The sequence below is a fragment of the Chiloscyllium punctatum genome, chromosome 2, assembly GCF_047496795.1.
Source record: "Chiloscyllium punctatum isolate Juve2018m chromosome 2, sChiPun1.3, whole genome shotgun sequence".
Classification (NCBI taxonomy): Eukaryota; Metazoa; Chordata; class Chondrichthyes; order Orectolobiformes; family Hemiscylliidae; genus Chiloscyllium; species Chiloscyllium punctatum.
In genome coordinates, this window is record NC_092740.1 from 125,189,574 (window position 1) to 125,211,120 (window position 21,547).

General features: G+C 41.2%; 1 protein-coding gene across 1 annotated transcript in view; it reads left to right on the plus strand.

Annotated features, from left to right (window-relative positions):
• The window catches only part of LOC140488569 (atrial natriuretic peptide receptor 1), a 79,980-nt gene that overhangs the window by 13,631 nt on the left and 44,802 nt on the right, over window positions 1-21,547 (plus strand). Inside the window, exons 4-11 of the mRNA XM_072588125.1 lie at window positions 124-256; window positions 9,320-9,443; window positions 10,982-11,086; window positions 12,775-12,877; window positions 15,160-15,299; window positions 15,411-15,483; window positions 16,746-16,884; window positions 21,309-21,395. Of these exons, the coding sequence (XP_072444226.1) occupies window positions 124-256; window positions 9,320-9,443; window positions 10,982-11,086; window positions 12,775-12,877; window positions 15,160-15,299; window positions 15,411-15,483; window positions 16,746-16,884; window positions 21,309-21,395 (904 nt within the window). The remainder of the gene's footprint in view (window positions 1-123; window positions 257-9,319; window positions 9,444-10,981; window positions 11,087-12,774; window positions 12,878-15,159; window positions 15,300-15,410; window positions 15,484-16,745; window positions 16,885-21,308; window positions 21,396-21,547) is intronic.

Sequence of the window (21,547 nt, forward strand, 5' to 3'; positions counted from 1 at the left end):
ATTTGCATAATATTTGAGTTTTATAAAGGAGAGGATTTGCAGTTTTATAGTCTACTTGCATTCTTTTTCCAGCTCTCATCAAATTAATAGAACTGTTTGTTTAACAATAACTCCCTTCTGCAGGTCTGGAAATGGCGTGGGTGCAGAGACCCTCAGAGAAGGTTCTTAGTGGTGAAGAATTTAATGTGACCTATGCAGTAACTGTAACAGATCATTTTTATCACTGGGCGGTGGCAAATAACATTCTGTTACACAGGTGAGTACTGCTTTTGTGTGACAGTTTTCTGTGTTGACATGGAAGGTGTACGTCCACTGACTGCACTAACTTGCAAACTTGTCGACATTGTGCCAATTCTCTATCACCTTCTACCTTTCTAAGTGTATCCCACCCCACCTCCAAGAACTTAATTGTTTCCACGGTAACTGATTTTATGCTGTTGAGTGTTCAAGTGGGGTGAAGAACTTTGTGTTTCAGCAAGGACATGAAAAAAATGTCTGTTTTGTGCTCCCATTGGTTTCCGAAAAATGACTTCCTAAAGAGTTAAAATCTCCTCTCAGAGGTACTTGGCTACCCTTCATCTCTGCCATTTGAGTTTTTCTAACTGCACTATTAGCTCATAAAAAATTAAAATGTAGCCACTGTTGTAAATGAAATAACTGCACAGAGGCCAGCGTTCCATCACGAAGTCACCAATTATTTACTTATATACAGTACACAGGCTGGAGCTAGCCAGCCAGCTCAGAGTCAGTTGCCTGAACTGAGGACATTCTAATCTCCTGGTTATATTTTGTTGTTGTGTGTGCAGGTTCAACACACAGTGAAAACACCAAGTGTAAATAACTTTGTTGTGGTTCTGTTCGCCGAGCTGGGAATTTGTCTTGCAAATGTTTCGTCCCCTGCCTAGGTGACATCCTCAGTGCTTGGGAGCCTCCTGTGAAGCGCTTCTGGCATTTAAAGTGGCCTGTCTCTGCCGCTTCCGGTTGTCAGTTCGAGCTGTCCGCTGTAGTGGCCGGTATATTGGGTCCAGGTCGATGTGTTTGTTGATAGAGTCTGTGGATGAGTGCCATGCCTCTAGGAATTCCCTGGCTGTTCTCTGTTTGACTTGCCCTATAATGGTAGTGCTGTCCCAGTCGAATTCATGTTGCTTGTCGTCTGTGTGTGTGGCTACTAAGGATAGCTGGTCGTGTCCTTTCGTGGCTAGTTGGTGTTAGTGTATACGGATCGTTAACTGTCTTCCTGTTTGTCCGATGTAGTGTTTTGTGCAGTCTTTGCATGGGATTTTGTACACTACATTAGTTTTGCTCATGACTTTATTAATACTCCATCACCAGGAAAAGGACCAATGTGGCCAAGGAACTAGTGACAAGCAAAGCCTGGAGTGAGCAATGCTTACATGAAACCAAAGGTGAAAGGGGAAGGTAGGGATTAAATCAAGACAGAGTTGGACGGGGAATTAAACAGTCCACTCCCCGTCGTTCCCACCTCTCCCCAAAAAGATCGAGAGTATTGGTGGATGCTGTGTGCTCCTTTTCCAGGAACTTCTAGGCCTGAATACCCTGGTTATATTTTTTTTCTTTTCCTTCCTCCCTACACTACTGCCTCCCTACACTACTCCCTACACTCCCTATACAGCAGTAGTGCTTATATTTGTGTGTGTGTTTGTGTAGGTACAAGATACAGTGAAAACACCAAGTGAAAATAACTTTATTAACATTCCACCATGAGAAAAGACAACCATGTAGCCAATGAACCAGTGACAAACAAAGCCAAGAGTGAGCTATGCTTATGTGAAAATGGTAAAAGGGGGTGCAGGGATTAAATCAAACTAGAATTAAAGGGGGAAATAAAGCACTCCACTGCTGCAGTGCCACCTCTCCCTAAAATTAGAGAGGGATACCTGGGTGCAAGTCCCCTGGTTATATGGTCAGCCAGAATTTTCCTGATTGATTGGGGTTGTTAGCCAGGGCTAATGACCTCATAGTCAATGAGGTCGACCTGGTTCCAATCACTACAGTCACAGGACAATCATGGCAGCCAGTTTACACACATGCAGCTCAGTGATCATCACCAGGTAACACTTTTCCTTTTTGCTGATGTTGTTTGAGGGATATGTATTATCCAGGACACTACAGATAGTTCCCTGATGTTCTTTGAAATAGTGCCATAGGGCGGCACGGTGGCACAGTGGTTAGCACTGCTGCCTTACAGCACCAGAGACCTGGGTTCAATTCCCGCCTCAGGCGACTGACTGTGTGGAGTTTGCACATTCTCCCCGTGTCTGCGTGGGTTTCCTCCGGGTGCTCTGGTTTCCTCCCACAGTCCAAAAATGTGCAGGTCAGGTGAATTGGCCATGCTAAATTGCCCATAGTGTTAGGTAAGGGGTAAATGTAGGGGTATGGGTGGGTGGCGGGTCGGTGTGGACTTGTTGGGCCGAAGGGCCTGTTTCCACACTGTAAGTAATCTAATCTCTTTTATAAATCTGAGAGGGCAGACTGAGCTTCTGATAGTCTAGCACTCTCCCAGAACTGCACTGAGTGTGTCAGCCTTAAGAGTTGCTCTTAAATCCAAGAGCGTGACTTTTAATTCACAATCCCCAAACACAGGGATGAGAGCGTTATCTACTGAGCCAAATAAATCAGTGACACTAAATAAATAGATTACATTGAGGGTGCCATCTTGTTGAGTTAGTAATGATTATTATGGTTCTTTGTGAGGGAATCTCAAATTTGGGGATATATTTTGTTTGGAAAGGAGGACAGTGTGTGTCAGTACAGTAATCCTCTTTTAATGTCAGCTGTCAATATCCTTCATTAATTCTCCTTTAAAGTTAGTCATAAGGGACAGAAAGCAAATTCTTGAAAATGGAATCTCAGGTAGATAGGATATTGAAGAAGGCATTTGGTGTCCTTTTATTGGTCAGAGCAATGAGTATAGGGCTTGGGAGGTCATGTTGTGGCTGTCCAGCTTATTGGTTACACCACTTTTGGAATATTGTGTGCAATTCTGTTTTCCCTCCCATAGGAAGGACGTTGTAAAACTTGAAATGGTTCAGAGAAGATTTACAAGGTATTTGGAGGATTTCAGCTATAGGGAGAGGCCGAATAGTCTGGGGCTGTTTTCCCTGGAGCATTGGAGGCGGAGAGGTGACCTTATAAAGGTTTATAAAATCATGAGGGGCATGGATAGGGTAAATAGAGAAGGTCCTTTCCCTGGGTTGGGGGAGTCCAGAACTAGAGAGCATAGGTTTAGGGTGAGAGGGGTCTTCAGCTGGCGAGGCCCTTGACTCCGGAATTTCCCTCTTAAATTTCCTTACCCTTCTCTCCTTTAAGATGCTCCTTAAAACCCACTCATCCTATTTGCTCTTGTGGCTATGTTAAAGGCATGATCTAAAAGTAAGTCGTTGTCATTACATATGAGAACATGTATTTGGTGCAGGAGTAGGTCATTTGTTTTATTCTTCTAAAAGATCATGGCTGATATATTTGTCTTTCAAATTCCACATTCCCACCTAGCCCTGACAAACTTTAATTATGCTGTCTAACAAAAATTGATCTAACTCTACCTTAAAACAAAATTCACTGAATCTGCCTCCACTACCTCCTGAGGCAATGAGTGTTTGTTTGGCTGGTTAGCTAAATGGCTGGCTTCTCTAATAACAGAATTCATTTCTTGAACCAGTTGAGGTCACCATGAAGGCCTTGCTTTCTCAACTTAGCCCCTCACTAACAGTGTGATGACCCACAGATTAAACTCACCACCAGTCATCTCTCTCTGTACTGAGAGAGCAACCCTCTGGGACTATGACAACTTGACCTATACCTATTTAACCCAGAAAGTTAAGTAAATGCTGGCCCTCTAGGAGTGAGAATGGGGTGATAATTGTAGGAAATAGGGAAACGGTGAATGAGGTGAGCAAGTATTTTGTGTTCATCTTCAGGACAAAGAAAATCCCAGAAATAGCTGTAAATCAGGAAATGGAAAGAAGAAAGAAACTTGTTGAAATTATAATTGCTAGGAAAGCAGAACCCAGCAAACTAATGGAGTTCTGGGGACTGACATCATCGTGAAATCTTAAAAGTGGTATCTAATGAGATAATAATGGTGTTAATTTTCAAAAATTCCTAAACCCTGGAAAGTTTCTATCTGAATGGAAAATCACATATAAATGTCCTCTATTTGGAAAAAAAAGCAGGAAACTATGTCTGTTACCTTGACATTTGCTGTGGGGAAAGTGTTAAAATTAATCTTATAACAATGCAAGGCAACTGGAAAGTGTCAGCATAGTTTTATGAAAAGGAAATCACCTTTAACATATTTATCATGGTTGTTTGAATTGGCATATGTCTCATGTAACAATCCATAGATTATCCCTAGCGTTTTGTTCTTGATTTTCTTTTGCCTAATACCTCGAACTATCTAAGCAGAACCTCTTTCCTAGTTCTACCTATGTTGTTGGTACGTACATGGACTACTCCACTTCAAATTCCTGTCCATTCCTGAGCAGATGTTCTAAATCTTGTCACTAACATAGCCATCTCAACTGCAGAGAGCAGTGTCCATTCCTCTCGCAATATTATCCCATCACTACTACAGTCACCTTTTCTACCCTCGGTTGAATCAAGCTGCCCCAGTCATTCCACTCCTCCTCCCCACATAAGGCTTTGCTCTCGTCCACACAGGTGAGCACGTCAAACTTGTTACATTATTGCAAGGGCTGAGGTTCTCATAGCAAGGTATTCTCCAGCCCCTTACCTGCCTCACTTGTGGTCACAATCTCTGGATTGTGAAAGATGGTATCAGCAGATCTGTTTTAAGGAGCACGACTGCCTTGCAGAACTTAGTGACCAGGTATCTCTCACCAACCATGATGCGTCACAATGTCTTCAACTCAACCTCCAATTCAACAACCTGAGCTTTACTCATTTGCTACGGTGTGTTTGTGCTGATTCACTTTCAGGTCCAGAAGCTTCCCCATACCTCGGCTGCAACACACAGACCCATCTCAGCTTTGTCTGTCCTGATTAGTACAATCAGTCATTGCTATTCTTCACCTTTATTTGATTCTACCTATTAAATGCTGATGCCACCTACAACTAAAAGTTATATGTGCCTTCATTAAACAGGTAACATTTTCAGTGCTTTTTATTGATAGACCTATGGTTCCTAAACAACCTATTTACACAACCCTTTATACTGATCACTTATCGTTCATAAGAGCTTACCAGACTCCTATGCTACCACACTTGTTTTTCACTCAAGACTGACTTTCACTGGCTCCCAGCAGTAGGTGCTATGTTCTGAAAACATCAGGAGAAACAAAGGCATACCTCCTTTTACGACTTCACCACACTCCTAATCCGAGCAAACTCTTAAGCTTTTCATTCTGTGCCACCTGCTCTGTGGTAGTGTCACTTTACTGACCCGTTATTGATAGTGCTTGTGACTTAGATAAATCAGCTCTGCCCCGCTATTGTTCAAAGACAAATTTAGGACAGCCCTCTAATTAATTAATTAACTAACTGCTACAGGTTCTCTCAGTAGGGAGCTTCCTTGTCAAGGCCTGAAAAAAATCTTCAGATGTTAAAATCAACTTAAACAACAAATTCACTTAAATGTTTCAGATTAAATGACAAAAGCAACTAACATTTTTAAACCTTTACAAGAGAGTTACAAAGGGGGATCAAGAAAAAGGCTAAAGCAGAGAAATAGAATGTGAGTGTAAACTAGTGAGTGTATTAAAATGCATGGTAAAAGCCTTCATATCTGAATGTGTTAAAAGAGGTGGATGTAGAAATAATAGATGCATTGGTGGTCATCTTTTAAAATTATATTGACTCTGAAATGGACCCTGCTGAAGTGGTGCACACAACAACGTTATTCAAGAAAGGAGGTAGAGGGAAAACTGGGAAATATAGACCTGTTAGCACAGCATCAGGAGGAAGGAAAATGCTAGACTCAACAATGAATACGTTGGAAATACCAATAAAATTAGGTGGAGTCAACATGGATTCCTGACTTGCCTGTTGGATTTTTTTTGAGGAAGTAATTTGTAGTATATATAAGGAAGAACTGGTCGATCTGACTGTTTACATTTTTCAAAAGTTTTGGATGATGTCCCACAATAGGTTAGTGAACAAAATCAGAGTTTGTGGGATTGGGAGATTATGCTAACATAGATTGAGAAGGTTTAATGGAAAGCAAACAGAGAATAGAGTAATATTTTATCATTCACAGATGACACAAAACGAGGTGGGTGTGAAACTTGCAAAGACTTTTTGAGAGGCTAAGTCAGTGGGTAAAATGGAATACAATGTGAAGAATGGTAAGGTTCCATTTTAATAGGAAAAGCAGAAATATAGAGTACCTCTTAAAGAGTTAAAAATCACACAACACCAGGTTATAGTCCAACAGGTTTGTTTAGAAGCACAAGCTTTCGAAGCGCTGCCCCTTCATCAGGTGGTTGTGGCCACAATATCCTGATGAAGGAGCAGCACTGCAAAAGCTAGTGTTTCCAAAGAAACCTGTTGGACTATAACCTGGTATGGTGTGATTTTTAACTTTGTGCACCCCAGTCCAACACCAGCATCTCCAAATCATCTTAAAGAGTGGGTGGTTAGGAGTATTATCTCAAACAGGAGGTATTTCTCATGCTTCAAATCAAGGAGGTCAACCAATAAATATATTGAGAAACACTGGAACAAGTCAGTCACTGATGCTGTCTGATGATAATTGTCGTCCAAGGGGTTAATGAAAGGAAAAATATTAATTGGAGGCATACATGGAGGTTACAAACCAGTCTCATTATACAGTTGGATTAAAGAATGGCTTGTTAAATGGAGATATTGCATTGAGAGTAGTAAAATAACTTCAAATAGTGAAATAATATTTGATTGCAACCCTGAAGACAGTATTTGGAACTGAGAAAGTCTAAGCTCAGTCGGGTGACAACTCCAGGAATGAACCTATCAGATTTTTAAAATGGCAAAGTGAAGCTAAACTTACATTAACTCCAATAGATGTCACGATGTGGAGGTGCCAGTGTTGGATTGGGGTGTACAAAGCTAAAAATCGCACAATACCAGATTATAGTCCAGCAGGTTTATTTGGAAGCACTAGCTTTTGGAGCCCCTTCATCAAGTGGTTGTGGAGTATATGATCATAAGATACAGAATTTAAAACAAAATATTACAGTGTGATGCAACTGAAATAATATATTGAAAAAGACTTGGATTGTTTGTTATGACTCTCATCTTTTAGAATGACCATGTTGGTTTCAGTTCTTTCTTATGTAAACCCCAGAACTTTTTTTCAAGTTGCATTCTCAAGTGAACTATACTTGCCATGTCAGCTCAGAAAATACATTGCAAGTGTGAGGTTAAAGTCTGTCTGTCTGTGTCCCAATGTCCAGACTGATTCTATTTCTTAAAAAAAAGGATTTACAGAATCTTTCATGGATTCATGCAGGTTTTGAGCAAAATAAAACATAATTCTGCAAGTACAAATTCACCCCACATGTATGTGTATGAGTGTAAAGGGGTATAAGTCTGTGAAAGGCTGCGTGTGTGGGTGTGAATGTGGGGGGGTGGGGGGTGTTTATGTGTGAGCATATGAGAGAGCTTGTGTATGAGTCTATGTGGGTGTGTGTTTAGTGTAGTCGGGTCACCTGTCATGTGACATGAACCCAAGGTCCTGGTTGAGACCATCCCAATGGGTACCAAACTTAGCTATCAGCCTCTGCTCAGTCACTTTGCGTTGTTGCCTGTCCCAAAGTCCGCCTTGAAGGACAGTCACCTGAAGGTCCGAGGTCGAATGTCCCGGACCGCTGAAGTGTTCTTTGATGGGGAGGGAACATTTCTGCCTGATGATTGTTGTATGGTGTCCATTCATCTGTTGCAGTACCCTCTGCTCGGTCTTGTCAATGTACCATGCCTCTGCACATCCTTGCCTGTAGCGTATGAGATAGACAACATTTGCCAAGTCACATGAGTACTTGCCGCTTACATGGTGAGTGGTGCCCCCATGTATAAAGGTGGTATCCATGTCATAATTCTAACATATTTTGCAGCATCTGCCATGACAAGGTGGTATGGTGTTGTCCTGAAGGCCAGTCAGTTTGCCGTGAATAATGATCTGTTTGAGGTTTGGTGGTTGCTTAAAGATGAGAAGTGGAGGTGTGGGGAAGGTCATGGTGAATGCTCATCCTCATCGGTAATGTGTTTCAAGCTGCGAAGAACATGGTATAGCTTTTCAGCTCCTGGGAAGTATTGGACAACAAAGGGTACACTGTTGGTTTCTCGCTGTGGCACATCAGAACTGGCAGTTGATGAGTTGAGCATTGTATCCCGTTCTTATGACACACACACGCACACATGCAGATCCTCTCTCATACACTCACACATACACCCCCCCCCCAGATTCACACACACCCTCTCACAGTCTTATACCCCGAAACACTCACACACATACACACTCTCTCACAAATACTCACAGCCCATACATCACCACACCCACATGCACGCGCACACATTTCAGTTTGTGGGCTGAATTTGTACTTGCAGAATTACATTTTGTTTTGCTAAAAAACTGCATCAATCCACATAAGATTCTGTATATCCCTTTTTTAGAAATAAGAATCAATCTGAACATTGGGGCTCAGACAGCCTCACACGGGGCACATCACTCCTTCAATGCGTTATCTGAGCTGACATGGCACCAATTGTTAAAGTTCACTCGAGAATGTAACCCTGAAAAAATGTTCTGGGGTTTACATATGAAAGAACTGAAACCAACATGGTCATTCTAAATGATGAGAGTCATAACAAACAATCCTGGTCTTTTTTCAATATATCATTTCAGTTACATCACACTGTAAACTTTTACTATAAATTCTGTGTCTTATGATCTTATACTCCACAACCACCTGATAAAGGGGCAGCACTCCGAAAGCTAGTGCTTCCAAATAACCTGTTGGACTATAACCTGATGCTGTGTGATTTTTAACTTTGAACTCCAATAGATGTGAAAGAGAGTGGAATTCTACCTTATCTGAGAACTGTAAACGAGTGTTTATGGGATTAATACAATTGTATTTTTGCCACATGTTCTGAAATCCTTAAGCCTGTGTTTTATGTTAATAGTTTAGTTTATTCAATTCTATCTTCATTTATTTTGCAAATTAAAATTTTGCTGAGTTTGCTTTTAAAACTGAATGTAAAGCATCATGTAATTGTGCTTTAGTGAAAGGCTACCCAGTTAAACTTAGAAAATATCTGCCTATCTTCTGTTAATAACATCACTCGCCTATTTTGTCAATTCTAGCAACCCAACAGAAGCCAAAGCTTTCTGTGAGGAGAAGGAGTGTCCCTTGAACTGGAAGAATGCCAATGAAGACAACTGCTGTGTGCACCATGCCAACATCCACTCCTGCCCACTCAATTTTATGGTGAGTGATCACAGCCTGCCCACTCTGGGTATGAATGTATGAGATAAAAATTATTACAAACACAGGCAATGCTGGAGAAACTCAGCAAGTCAGAGAGCATCTGTGTGGAGAGAACCAGAGTTAATGTCACGAGTCTGCTGTCTCTCCTCTTCAGCTTTATCTACAAGTTGCCGCTTGTGTCTTGGTAATACAAAACTTAAGAGTAGCTGAAAAAGGGACATGCTGCCAAAGCTTTTCATTTTACATTCATCACAACAGACACAAGAATGCCACATTTCAAAGGGAAGATCAATTCATACTGCAAGAGAAAAGAGCATTGGTTGGCAAGTTGACTTTAATTGGTCAAGTTGTTACCATGCAATTAGTACCCTTTTCTTGCACAGTTTATGCCTTTATGGTCATAAAGCTTTGACAACATGTACCTGATTTCACACAATGATTAAACTATCACTTCCCTCTCTTTGTACTGAATACAGTGCTTGCCAAACTTCCCCTTACTGTGACTCCATTTGAATATTGTTACTCATCAGTGAGACCTGGAGTGAGTAGATGAGGTTCAACGCAGAGAAGTGTGAGGTGATGCAATCTGGTTGAAAAAATTTTGAAACAAAATAGAAAATAAGAGGTATAATTCCAAATGGGGTGCAGTTTCAAAGGGCCCTGGATGTACTGTGTATGTGCACAGATCATTTAAGGTGGCAGGACAAATGGAGAGAGCAGTTTGTAGAGCATACAGTGTCCTCAGTTTTATCAGTAGGGGTGAGGATGTGTTTTTACACTTGTTAGATCCAAGTTTGAATGTTGTGCACAGTTGTAGGCACCACATTATAAGAAAGATGCGGATGCATTGGAGACAGTGCAGAAGCAATTTACAAGAATGGTTCCAGTAACGATAAACTTCAGCTATGAAAAACTGAAGCAGTGGAACTTTTCTCCTTGGAGCGAAGAAGGCTGGGAGGATATTTGATAGAGGTTTACAGAACCACAAGTGGACTGGTTAGAGGTAGGGAGAAGCTGTTCCTGCTCTTAAAAAAACAAGAACAGAGAAAACAAAGCGAGGGTGAAGTGAGAAAAAACATTTCTACTTAGCAAGTGGTTGGGGTATGGAATGCACTGCCTGGAAGGATGATGGAGATACATTAAACTGAGTCTTCAAGAGGGCATTTGATAATTATTTGGATAGGAATAGTATACAAGTGTATAGGAAAAGAGCAGGAAATCGGCAATAGGTGATGATGCTCACTGATGCGTCGCTGCATGCACAATATGTTGAATGGTTACCTTATCTGCTAATAATGCTAAGGAAGTGGGGACTTGTCTGTTCAAGCAGAAGGGCAGCTGTTATAACTCAGAGCCATTGCTACTTTGGAGCATAGGATGCCAAATTTTCAGCTTCCAACCCCAGTTGTGGTCCCAACCCACCATTTTTTTAAAACCCTGGTGTAGTCAATAGATTACAGACCACTCTGTATATTCATGCTGATTAAATCAAATAAGTGTTTGGTGCTGAAGCTTAAGGTTTTTGTTCTTCAATGAAGGTGAAAGGAGGAATTTGTGGACCATGGATCCCTGATGATGGTCAGATAGTTACCCACACCATATCTACAGCAGGGAAAATGAGCCAAATCAATTGGACTGCCAAGGTAACTCAGAAGCATCTGAAGGTATGAACAGTGAAGACATGAATAGGACTCCTGGCCTTATGGAAGATGCAGAGGAAATTTGCTATAATGATACCAAGGATGAGATACTTCATTGTTGCAAACAGACTGGAGATGATGGGATCAGAGTCATAGAGTCAGAGAGATGTACAGCACAGAATCAGTCTCTTCGGTTCAACCTGTGGGTGGCACGGTGGCACAGTGGTTAGCACTGCTGCTTCACAGTGCCAGAGACCCCGGTTCAATTCCCGCCTCAGGCGACTGACTGTGTGGAGTTTGCACGTTCTCCCCATGTGTGCGTGGGTTTCCCCCGGATGCTCTGGTTTTCTCCCACAGTCCAAAGATGTGCAGGTTAGGTAAATTGACCACGCTAAATTGCCCGTAGTGTTAGGTAAGGGGTAAATGTAGGGGTATGGGTGGGTTGCGCTTCGGTGGGGCGATGTGGACTTTTTGGGCCGAAGGGCCTGTTTCCACACTGTAAGTAATCTAATCTGTCCACGCTGACCAGATATCCCAACCTAATTTAGTCCTATTTGCCAGCACCCCGGCCATATTTCACGAAACCCTTCCTATTCATGTACCCATCTAGATGTGTTTTAAATACTGTAATTGTATCAGCCTCCACCGATTCCTCTGGCAACTCATTCCATCCATGCAACACCCTCTGCATGAAAAGGTTGCCCCTTAGGTCCCTTTTACATCTTTCCCTTCTTACCCTAAACCTATGCCCTCTAGTTCTGGACTCCTCAACCCAGAGAAAATACTTTGTCTATTTACCCTGTCCATGCCTCTCATGGTCTTAAAAACCTCTATAAGATCACCCCTCAGCCTCTGAAGCTCCAGGGAAAACAGCCTCAGCCTATTCAACCTCTCCCTATAGCTCAAATCCTCTAATCCTGGCAACATCCTTGAAAATCCTTTCTGAACCCTTTCAGGTTTCATAATATCCTTCTGATCTTCTCATTTGAGCCGTGAAGGTTAAGAGGAGATATAACTGAGGTCTTCAGCATCATGATGTGCTGTGATAGACTAAAGAAGGAGATTTATTTCCTCACTTATGATGATCAGTAGCTAAAGGAATAAAGATTAAAAACAGTTAATGCAAGGATCAGAGGTAAGGTAATTTTTTTTTGCTCAGTTTCTTCTTTGGGCTGATTCAAAGGGAACTCTTTTCAGGGCACATGGGAAGGTGTATGGGGATTAGGGCCAATTTAGGACCTTTTTCAAAGAAGAAGCACAGGTGATAGATTGAATGATCTTGCTCTGTGCTGTATCATCTTCTGATCCCATGGTCCATCCGGCCCATCTTACTTTGTGCTTATATACTTTGTTGCATAATCTGCAGGCTATTTTGAAACAATATGATATCTAGGGAGTGACAAATGGTCTCTCAGAAAATCAGGGAATAAGGGGAGCAAATTGGAAAGTGGAGTCAACATTTGCACATTCAGGACATTGGCAATAATATTACTATTCAAGCTTATCTTCTCTCATTTTCTGGTTAAGTTCTTCTCTTAATTGTTACTCCTTGAAAGAGAATATAATTTTATGTGGCTGATAGCATTGGGACAACCCAGATATTTTAGAAACTACATAATTTTTAAATGTATAGCTTAGTATACTGGTTTAAGACTGCACTGATTTTAATTTCTCGTGCTTTCTGAATGTAGGTGGTCCTTGTCCATCTTGGTGTAACTTCCCTAATAGCTCACATCAAGGTTGGTCGAATGCAAGCTGCACTGGAAGCTAAAACCATGGTACTACCTGCAAAAGGTAATTCAGTCTAAAACCACTATCACTGCAAGAGGTGATTCTAATAAAAGAGCCATGCAAAATTTTATTTGGAATGAAAGGGTGAAGTCATCATAACAGGCACCCCCTTTTGCTTGTAAACTGCAGGGATTGAGATTCAAGTTTATAGGTCAAAGTCAAATCTGATTTTGGGTTTGCACAGCTTTAAGACCCCACCGAACCAAGGAAGAACTGCACTTTCGAGGTGCCACCTTTAGGAGGCATTTTTAAAAACAAAGCATTGTCTCTCCTTTCGAGTGGGCATGAATATCTCATGTTACTATTGCAAAGAACAGTCCCAGCCAATGCGTATCCTTCAGCCAGCTTCATGGGAAGAATAGACGATTTGGTCCTTCTTGCACTGTTCTTTTTGGGATGTTGCTTTGTAAAATTAGCTCCTGCCTTTTCCTATATTCCAATAGTAACTACACTTCTGAAAGCATTTCATTGATGGTAGAACATTTCAAGACACTCTTGAGTTTGAGAAACACGCAATATCTTTCAAGTGTCTACAGTCTTTGTGACTATGGTTCTCCGATGAGCCACTTTGATTCCAAAAAAAATTGTGCAGATCCTTCCCATTGAAATTGTGAGCAGTGTTCACACTTAATGATTTTCTAGCTTTATAATAAATCATGAATAGCCAAATGTGTCAAAATTGTGAACAAGGTCTATAATTATCATTTGGAAACTTGGATCTTTAAAATAGAAACAGGTGGGTTTTGGTTTTAGTTCTGCGGAGGTGACTATTCTCTAAAAAGGCTAAAAGATGATTTGAAAAATTTACCTGAATAATAATTTCCAAGAAAGCGTATGACTTAGTGTCTGGTCGGATAACCACATAGTTTATTGATCAAATGTTTGCAACATTGAGTTCATATCGTCATAGCACCAGAGTAGTTTGTATTTGTAGGATCACAATTAGTTCAAGAGTTTGTACAACTTCTTGGCTGTTGAAACAGAAAAGGACTCCAAGCCATGTGAACTGGAAAGAAATCACAAACTGCTTCAGCACTCCAAGGAGAAAAACTGGGAAGATTTGGTTTAGCAACAAATTACAGAGCTAAGATTGGAGTGGTGTTTCTCTGGTATTCAGTATTTGAAAATGATATTGCTGGGGGGAAAAGTTTGCTATCTAAATCATGACCTTGTATTGACTAATATATGAACATAAATTGATTTGTTTATTTTTCTGTTGTGTAACAAACCTGTGTTCTTTTCATAAAGAATTTTGGCAGTTTTGTGTGAATATGTTCAGTGAGTGCATTGAGTATAGAAGTTGGGATTTCATGTAGCGACTGCACAGGACATTAGGTTGGCCTCTTTTGGAATACTCCATTCAATTCTGCTCTCCTGCTGTAGGATAGATGTTGTGAAACCTGAAAGGTTCAGAAAAGATTTACAAGGGTGTTGCCAGCATTGGTGAGTTTGAGCTATAGGGAGAGGCTGAATAAGCTGGGGCTATTTTCCCTGGAGCGTCAGTGGCTAAGGGATGACCTTACAGAGGTTTATAAATTCATGAGGGGCATGGATAGGGTAAATAGACACAGTCTTTTCCCTGAGATGGGTGAGTCCAAAACTAGAGGGCATAGGTTTACGGTGAGAAGGGAAAGATTTAAAAGAAACCTAAAGGGACAACATTTTTCATGTAAAGGGTGGTGGGTGTATAAAATGAACTGCCAGAGGAAGTGGTGGAGGCTGATACAATTAGATATGGGCCAAATACTGGCAAATGGGACTAGATTTATTTAGGATATTTGGTCGGCATGGACGAGTTGGACCAAAGGGTCTGTTTCCTCATGCTGTACATCTCCAAGACCCTATCTAACCATTGTGGTAACCAGGTACAAAACATTAAATTTATGATTCTTTAAGCCAGGCTTTACTCTGAGATCTGAGTTGTCAAGTATGAACAAGAGCTGGAATATGCATTAAAAAATAATTGCAATAAATTCAATTGGGAATTAAAGAGAAGCTGCTTTATCCAAAATGGGGAGAATATGATAAGAATGTTGTGGAGGATTGCACAGTTATGTTTAAGGGGAAGCATGATAAACATGTTTAGGGAGAAAAGGACAAAAATACATTCTATAATGTTGAGATAAAAAGGAGCGGCAGGACATTTGTTGAACCATAAACAGCAGCATTTATTAGTTGGACAAAATGACTTATTTCTCTTGTAAATTATCTGTAATGTTTTTCTATTGATGCGCACTGTGAGATGTAACAATGCACTAATAACATCTTCCTATTCTTGTGTTGAGTGTGTGGAGATGATAACTGTGATAAGGATGAAACATGCTCCACGTGTCCAGCTGATTGTGGTGACTGCACCTCCACCATCAAAATTGCCATCAGTTTGCCCATCTCGTTGGCATGTGTCGGCTTCATCCTCACGGGTGTGGTAGGTCATCTTCTCGTCCCATTCATGTTTGTCTATTCCTTTTCATAAAGCAAAATACTTCATGGATCTTCACTGATTGCAATAGTTACTCATCTTTTTTTGTTACCTCAGTGGTTTCAGTATCAGAAGCAAAAGATGTTGTGGGATGAAAGCTGGATCATTGACTTCAATCAAATTAAGCAAGGTTCGTTGTTGCTGTGGAGTTGCTAGCTGTGGATACAGGCTTGATCAATTGATTAGTAGATTCATTTGTGTTAGTTGCATTTATGCTTGAATTGGCTATGCTAGTTGCACAGAATATATGCTCCATTCAATGTAGGAAGGTATGGATATGTAGATTGTTGTTTGTAGCCTTAGATTGATTGCTGTCTCATTGTCCTGCAGTGATTCCATGTTAATATTGCAGAGCACACATTGTTTTTCTCTGAGTACATCTGATGATTAGCCAGTCGTAAAACTTAAGATAACATTTTCTTGGCACAAGTAAAGCTGCCAGTCAAATGTGCTGTGTAAATAATTCCACAGGAGGCTCTGTTTGAAATAAATTTGCATCCCTCATGATTTAGCCCCCAGATTGTTTCTGTAATTTTCTCCAGCCCCGGAAGCCTCTTACTGCTGACTTCTTCCACATCATTTCACCTTGGTGTTTTCAGCTGCCTTAGCCCTAAGAAATCCTTCCTAAAAAACCTCACTATCTGGCAGCTTCTCTCTCGTTCTGTAATATCTGTCTCTTTGGTTAAACTTTTCTTTTTCCCTCATGTTATCTCCTCAATTTGTCTTGGTGTCAGACATTGTGTGGTGATCCTCTGAAGTGCCTTGGGATGTTCCACTATATTAAAGATGCTGTATAAATGTAAACCTTTGCAGGACTAAACTAAGCAACACCTATATAAAGTAAAGCATATAGTCCTATCAGCTGTTGTTCAGCTCTGAGCCGGAAGTTACCAGTTCCAATCCCGTTGGAAGGTGCTGAGTACGTAATCTTGGCTGATACCCCTGTGTTGTTAAATTGGAGGTGATGCATGTTGGTTGGGATGATAAACCAAAGTCTTGCTGACCTCTCTGATGGGTGTAAAGTACGTCACAGCACAATTGCGATAAAGAACACAGGAAATATCCCTGATGTCCTAGTCAACAGCTATCCTATTACCAACACCTAAACAGATAGTTTTATTTAATTACTGTTTGTGGGAGCTTCATCTGCAAACATGGGACACCTTGTTTCCTATATTACAAAACTGACCACACTTGGAATACTTGATTGGCTGTAAAGAACTTTGGAATAGATTGACGTCATGAAAGGTGCTACTTAAACAGACACTGGCCAATTACATAGTTACTTGACTAAACAAAGTTCTGCTCAGCAGGAAAAAATTGAGTATCTATAAGTCTTGTGTCTAATGCAAACCAATCTTTTTGATGTGACATTTCTGAACTCTCCTGCAGATCATACCATGATGGGCAGCTTGGGTAGTGTTCCCAATGGAGCCAGTGATTCCAATGCCAGCTGTATCACCACAGTGAGCTCTTGTACAGGACCACTCACTGCATCCAGAAAACAGCACTTTACACAGACAGGCTTATTGTAAGTGAAATATACTAATCCATTGCAAGTACTGTCCACATTTTTCCTTTTGGAGGGATATACACACAATAGAAGTAGTTCAGGAAACATTCACTAGACCGTTCCTGGGATAAGGGACTTGTGCTAAGATTAAATATTGAGCAACTTTGCCCTATACGCATGGGAGTATAGAAGAATGAGAGATGATATTCTTAAAACATCTAAGATTGTGAAGGGGTGTTGGTAGTATTTACCAAGTTGTTGCATGTACTTCACCTAATTGGGTGAGAGGAGATCTGGTGGAGGGGCACAGTTTCAAACTAAATGGTATCCCATTTAAGTTGGAACGGAGGAGAAATTCCTTCTCTTAGAAGGTCTTTAAGTGTCTGGACCTCTCTTGTCCAGTGGACAGTGGAAATTGAGTCACTAAATGTATGCAAGGCTGAGGTAGACAAAGTTTTGATAGATAAAGGATCAAAGGCTATGGGGACATGCAAGTATTTCAGATAGGGCGACAGTCAGGTCAGTCATCAACCTATTGAGTGGTACAGCAGTTCCATGGGCCAAATGGTCCCTGTATCTGATACTTGTTCTTGCTATTTTTGTAAAAACCAAAAGAACTGTGGATGCTGTAAATTAGGAACAAAATTGGAAATTGCTGGTCAGCAGGTCTGGCAGCATCTGTAGAGAGAAATAAGAGTAACAGTTGGAGTAAGGACATGGAGAGCTCAAGCCCTAAAGTTATTGAACTCAATATTTAGTCTGGAAGTTTGAAGGGTCCCCAAGTAGAAAATGAGGTGCTGTTCTTCCAGCTTGCCACAGTACTTTGGAATGTGATGACCACCATGAAAGGTGCCATAGAAATGCAAATCTTTGGTTTGAATTCTATGTTAGCAACAAAGCAAAACAGCTCACAGCTAATCCTAAAGGAAGCCTTGCAGAGAGATTGAATAATATTGGTTGTAATAACTTGAACTCTCTTATGAGATAGGAAATGGAGCACAGTTTAATGGAGATTCTCAATGTGTAACTAATGGTATAATCACACAATCCAAGCAGCCAATCCAATTAAAGCATTCTCACAGACAACCCAGCAGGAATTTAAAAAGCTAGTAATCAAGCCACTGTTAAATAAAATTTATATAGTATAAAATAAATATTGGGGTGTACACCTGAAGGTAAGTTAGAGGTTGAAATTTTTTTTAGAAATATTTGTGTTAAAAATCTATTAATTAATCTTCTTGAAGATATTTAACAACATTCAACAGACTTTTCAGGGCCGGAGAAGTCATTCATTAGTTTGAGACAATCCAATATGAGTGGCTTGCTGTTGAGCACAGGTCATCAGTCACTCATTATCTTTCTTGTCACAACATCTTAGATCAGTGTGTATTGATTTGCCCCTTCTCTCTTTGAAAGACTGTTAGGTGAAATTCCCTTTGTATTTTTAGGTGTGACAATTTGTGGGTCCCTGTCTCTCCAAACAGCCACTTAATTTGCATCCACAGCCATTTTGGGCTGTATCAATCCTCTTTTTAAAAAATTCTGAAATAAAAATTAAAACTATCCAAAGTCCTTTGAGGTCTGGCCTGTGGTCAGGACATTTTATGGGATTTTTATCTACAAGCTGCCAGTAGAGCATGGGAAATTCTCACAAATCAATGAATGAATGCCAATTGTTGTCTCTATAAAGTGGTTTGGGGACTGAGTTGTCATCACACAGTATGTCGAGAAGCATTGAAGAACAAACACAACATCAGGGATCTTTTGTTTATTTATGCTTTCACTAAATCCTGATTCAAAGCAATGATAGTTAATATTGACAGTTCATCACCAAAAACCTTGTAAGTATCACACCTTTCTTTCTTGTGCATCAGACAATTGTATAGTAACAGCATTAACAGATAACGCTCTGCTACCTCAATGGTGAATCGGGTGTGTACAGACATATTCACATCTAAATAAAATGCCCATCATAGAGATATTTGTCTGTCTGATCTGGTGCCTGTGTATTGCACAAACTTTCTCCCACCATGACTCCTAAGATAGGTTGGAGAAACTGGAATTGTTTCCCCTGGAATAAAAGCGATTTGATGGGAGGTTTACAAGGTTATGACAGGTTAAGGCAAAATAGACAAAGAAAAGTTGATCCTATGAGCTAATGGGGGGCACAAGTTGACAGCTTTGGATAAGAGATACGAGGGGATGTTGGGAAGAATTTGTTTTATATACAGGAAGTGATGATAACCATTTTGGTGAGCAATTGACTCCTTCTTACCAGCAGCGGCTCAACCCCATAACTGCTGTCAGCACAGTGGGACGGCATGGTGGCACAGTGGTTAGCACTGCTGCCTCACAGCGCCAGAGACCCAGGTTCAATTCCACCTCTGGCAACTGTCTGTGTTGAGTTTACACATTCTCCCTGCGTCTGCGTGGGTTTCCTTCGGATGCTCCGGTTTCCTCCCACAGTCCAAAAAAAATGTGCAGGTTAGGTGAATTGGCCATTCTAAATTGCCCATAGTATTAGGTGAAGGGGTAAATGTAGGGGAATGGTTCTGGGTGGGTTGGTCTTTGGAGGGTCGGTGTGGACTTGTTGGGCTGAAGGGCCTTTTCCACACTGTAAGTAATCTAATCTAATCTTAAAAAAAAATCTTTGCTTGGCTGTAGCTGGAGAAGAAGGGAGCTTTGGATGTGTGCTCTCAAAGTCAAGTGAGTGAGGTCCAGGGCTCACTGAGGGCAGTTGACACTGTTGCCAGTGTGGTAGTCATCACAGTTGTGCAGAGTGACCAGATGTCCCAGATATTCCAAATCCTTCTCTATATTTGGTATTTAGCCCAGGTCCCGGGTCCAGCTTTTCTGGGATATACCTTTTCCCAGGTTTACTCTGTCTCTGCAAGCTTCATGTCTGCTCACACACCCTGGCACATCACAGATTTGGGTCTAGGATTGTACAGAAGATGTCTACCTACGGCATGAGGTCTGAAGCACAGCAGACCCATGTACAAGTCAAAGATTGACTTTGCCCCTCCTCACCCATCCTCTTCTGTGTCCACCACCACCACCCTCTCCCCCAACCAAGCACCCTGAAATCTGGTGTCCCAGAGTTAACTACCCTGCAGCCTCGGGGCACTGCGTGGGACATGAGCACCCACCCCAGAAGTGGCAGAAAAGGAATCTGCCAAGCTTTGTCCCAGCAGAGTCAGGAAGAGGCCATCATTTGGCCCCTTAACTGGCTCAGTAAGGTTCCTGATCAACAGTTTATGCGCCAACTTTCACACCACCTGGAAAAAGGTATGGCAGTGGGAGGGCATGGGGCCTTATTTTAACTCTCCATCCTGCTGTCATTCTGACCTCTCTGTACTCGGTCTCCTGTCATGTTTTGGTGAAATTCAGCATTCAATCAAGGAACAGCACCTCCTATTTTGATGAGTCTACAAGGCTATGTCAAAATGTTGAACTCACCAATTTCAGAACAGAACCCGTACATCCGTGTGTGTGTGTAGTGTGTGTGTGTGGTGTGTGTGTAGGGTGTGTGTGCATGTGTAGTTGGTAGTGTGTGTGTGAGGTAAAAACAATGACTGCAGATGCTGGAAACCAGATTCTGGATTAGTGGTGCTGGAAGAGCACAGCAGTTCAGGCAGCATCCAAGGAGCTTCAAAATCAACGTTTCGGGCAAAAGCCCTTCACCAGGAATAAAGCGTGTGTAGTGTGTGCGTGTGTATTGTGTGTGTAGTGTGTAGTGTGTGTGCGTAGTGTGTGTGTGTAGTGTGTGTGTAATGTGTGTGCATGTGTGTGTAGTGTGTAGTGTGTGTCTGTGTAGTGTGTGTGTCTGTATGTGCAAGGCAGTTGTTTCTGATGAAGCTGAAATGCCACCTTCCTGACACCTATCTTTTTGTTGCAATGCATTGTCATCTCCTTTGTCAATTTATCTCTCTTATTTGCTTCCCTTCTCCTCTTTCCTCTTATTTTAGTCTGTGTATTTGTTTAGTTCATTCACAGGATGAGGGCATCGCTGGCTAGGTCAACATTATTGCCCATCCCTAATTGTCCAGATGGCAATACCTGTTATATCTTTGACTTGTTGCAGTTGTGAGGGAAGATCATTGACCTGAATCTTTAACTCTGTTTCTGTCTGTGTAAAAAAACATATAAATGTAAGTTGTTGTAAGGTACAGCATGACTTAGATGGAACAACAGGGATTTATATAACACCTGCGGACAGTTCAGCTGCAGCATTTGTAGACTTTCACCCTTACACACCTAGAACCACCCCCCACCATCCAATTCCTTCCTTTGTTCTTCATCTCCCATCTCAGTGTTACGATAAATAGATGTCCCAATGTGAATCTATTTGTTTCAGTTGTTGAACTTTAATCATTTATAACATTAGTTCTTAACAATGAAATGTGAAGCCCACTGCTATTAACCCTTTTTTGTCATTGCAGTGATGGGCGGACTGTTGCCATTAAGAAAATAAAAAAGAGAACTTTTGCCCTTTCTAAAGCCATTCGCAAAGAAGTGAAACTCATCCGGTGAGTCACAACCCATAAGCAATATCTTTGTTTAACTTTGTGGTCTCCAACGTGACAGACTGGTTAGCAAGATTGCATCACATGGAATATAGGGAGAACTAGCCATTTGGATGTAGAACTGGCTCCAAAGGTAAAAGACAAGAGGGTGGTGG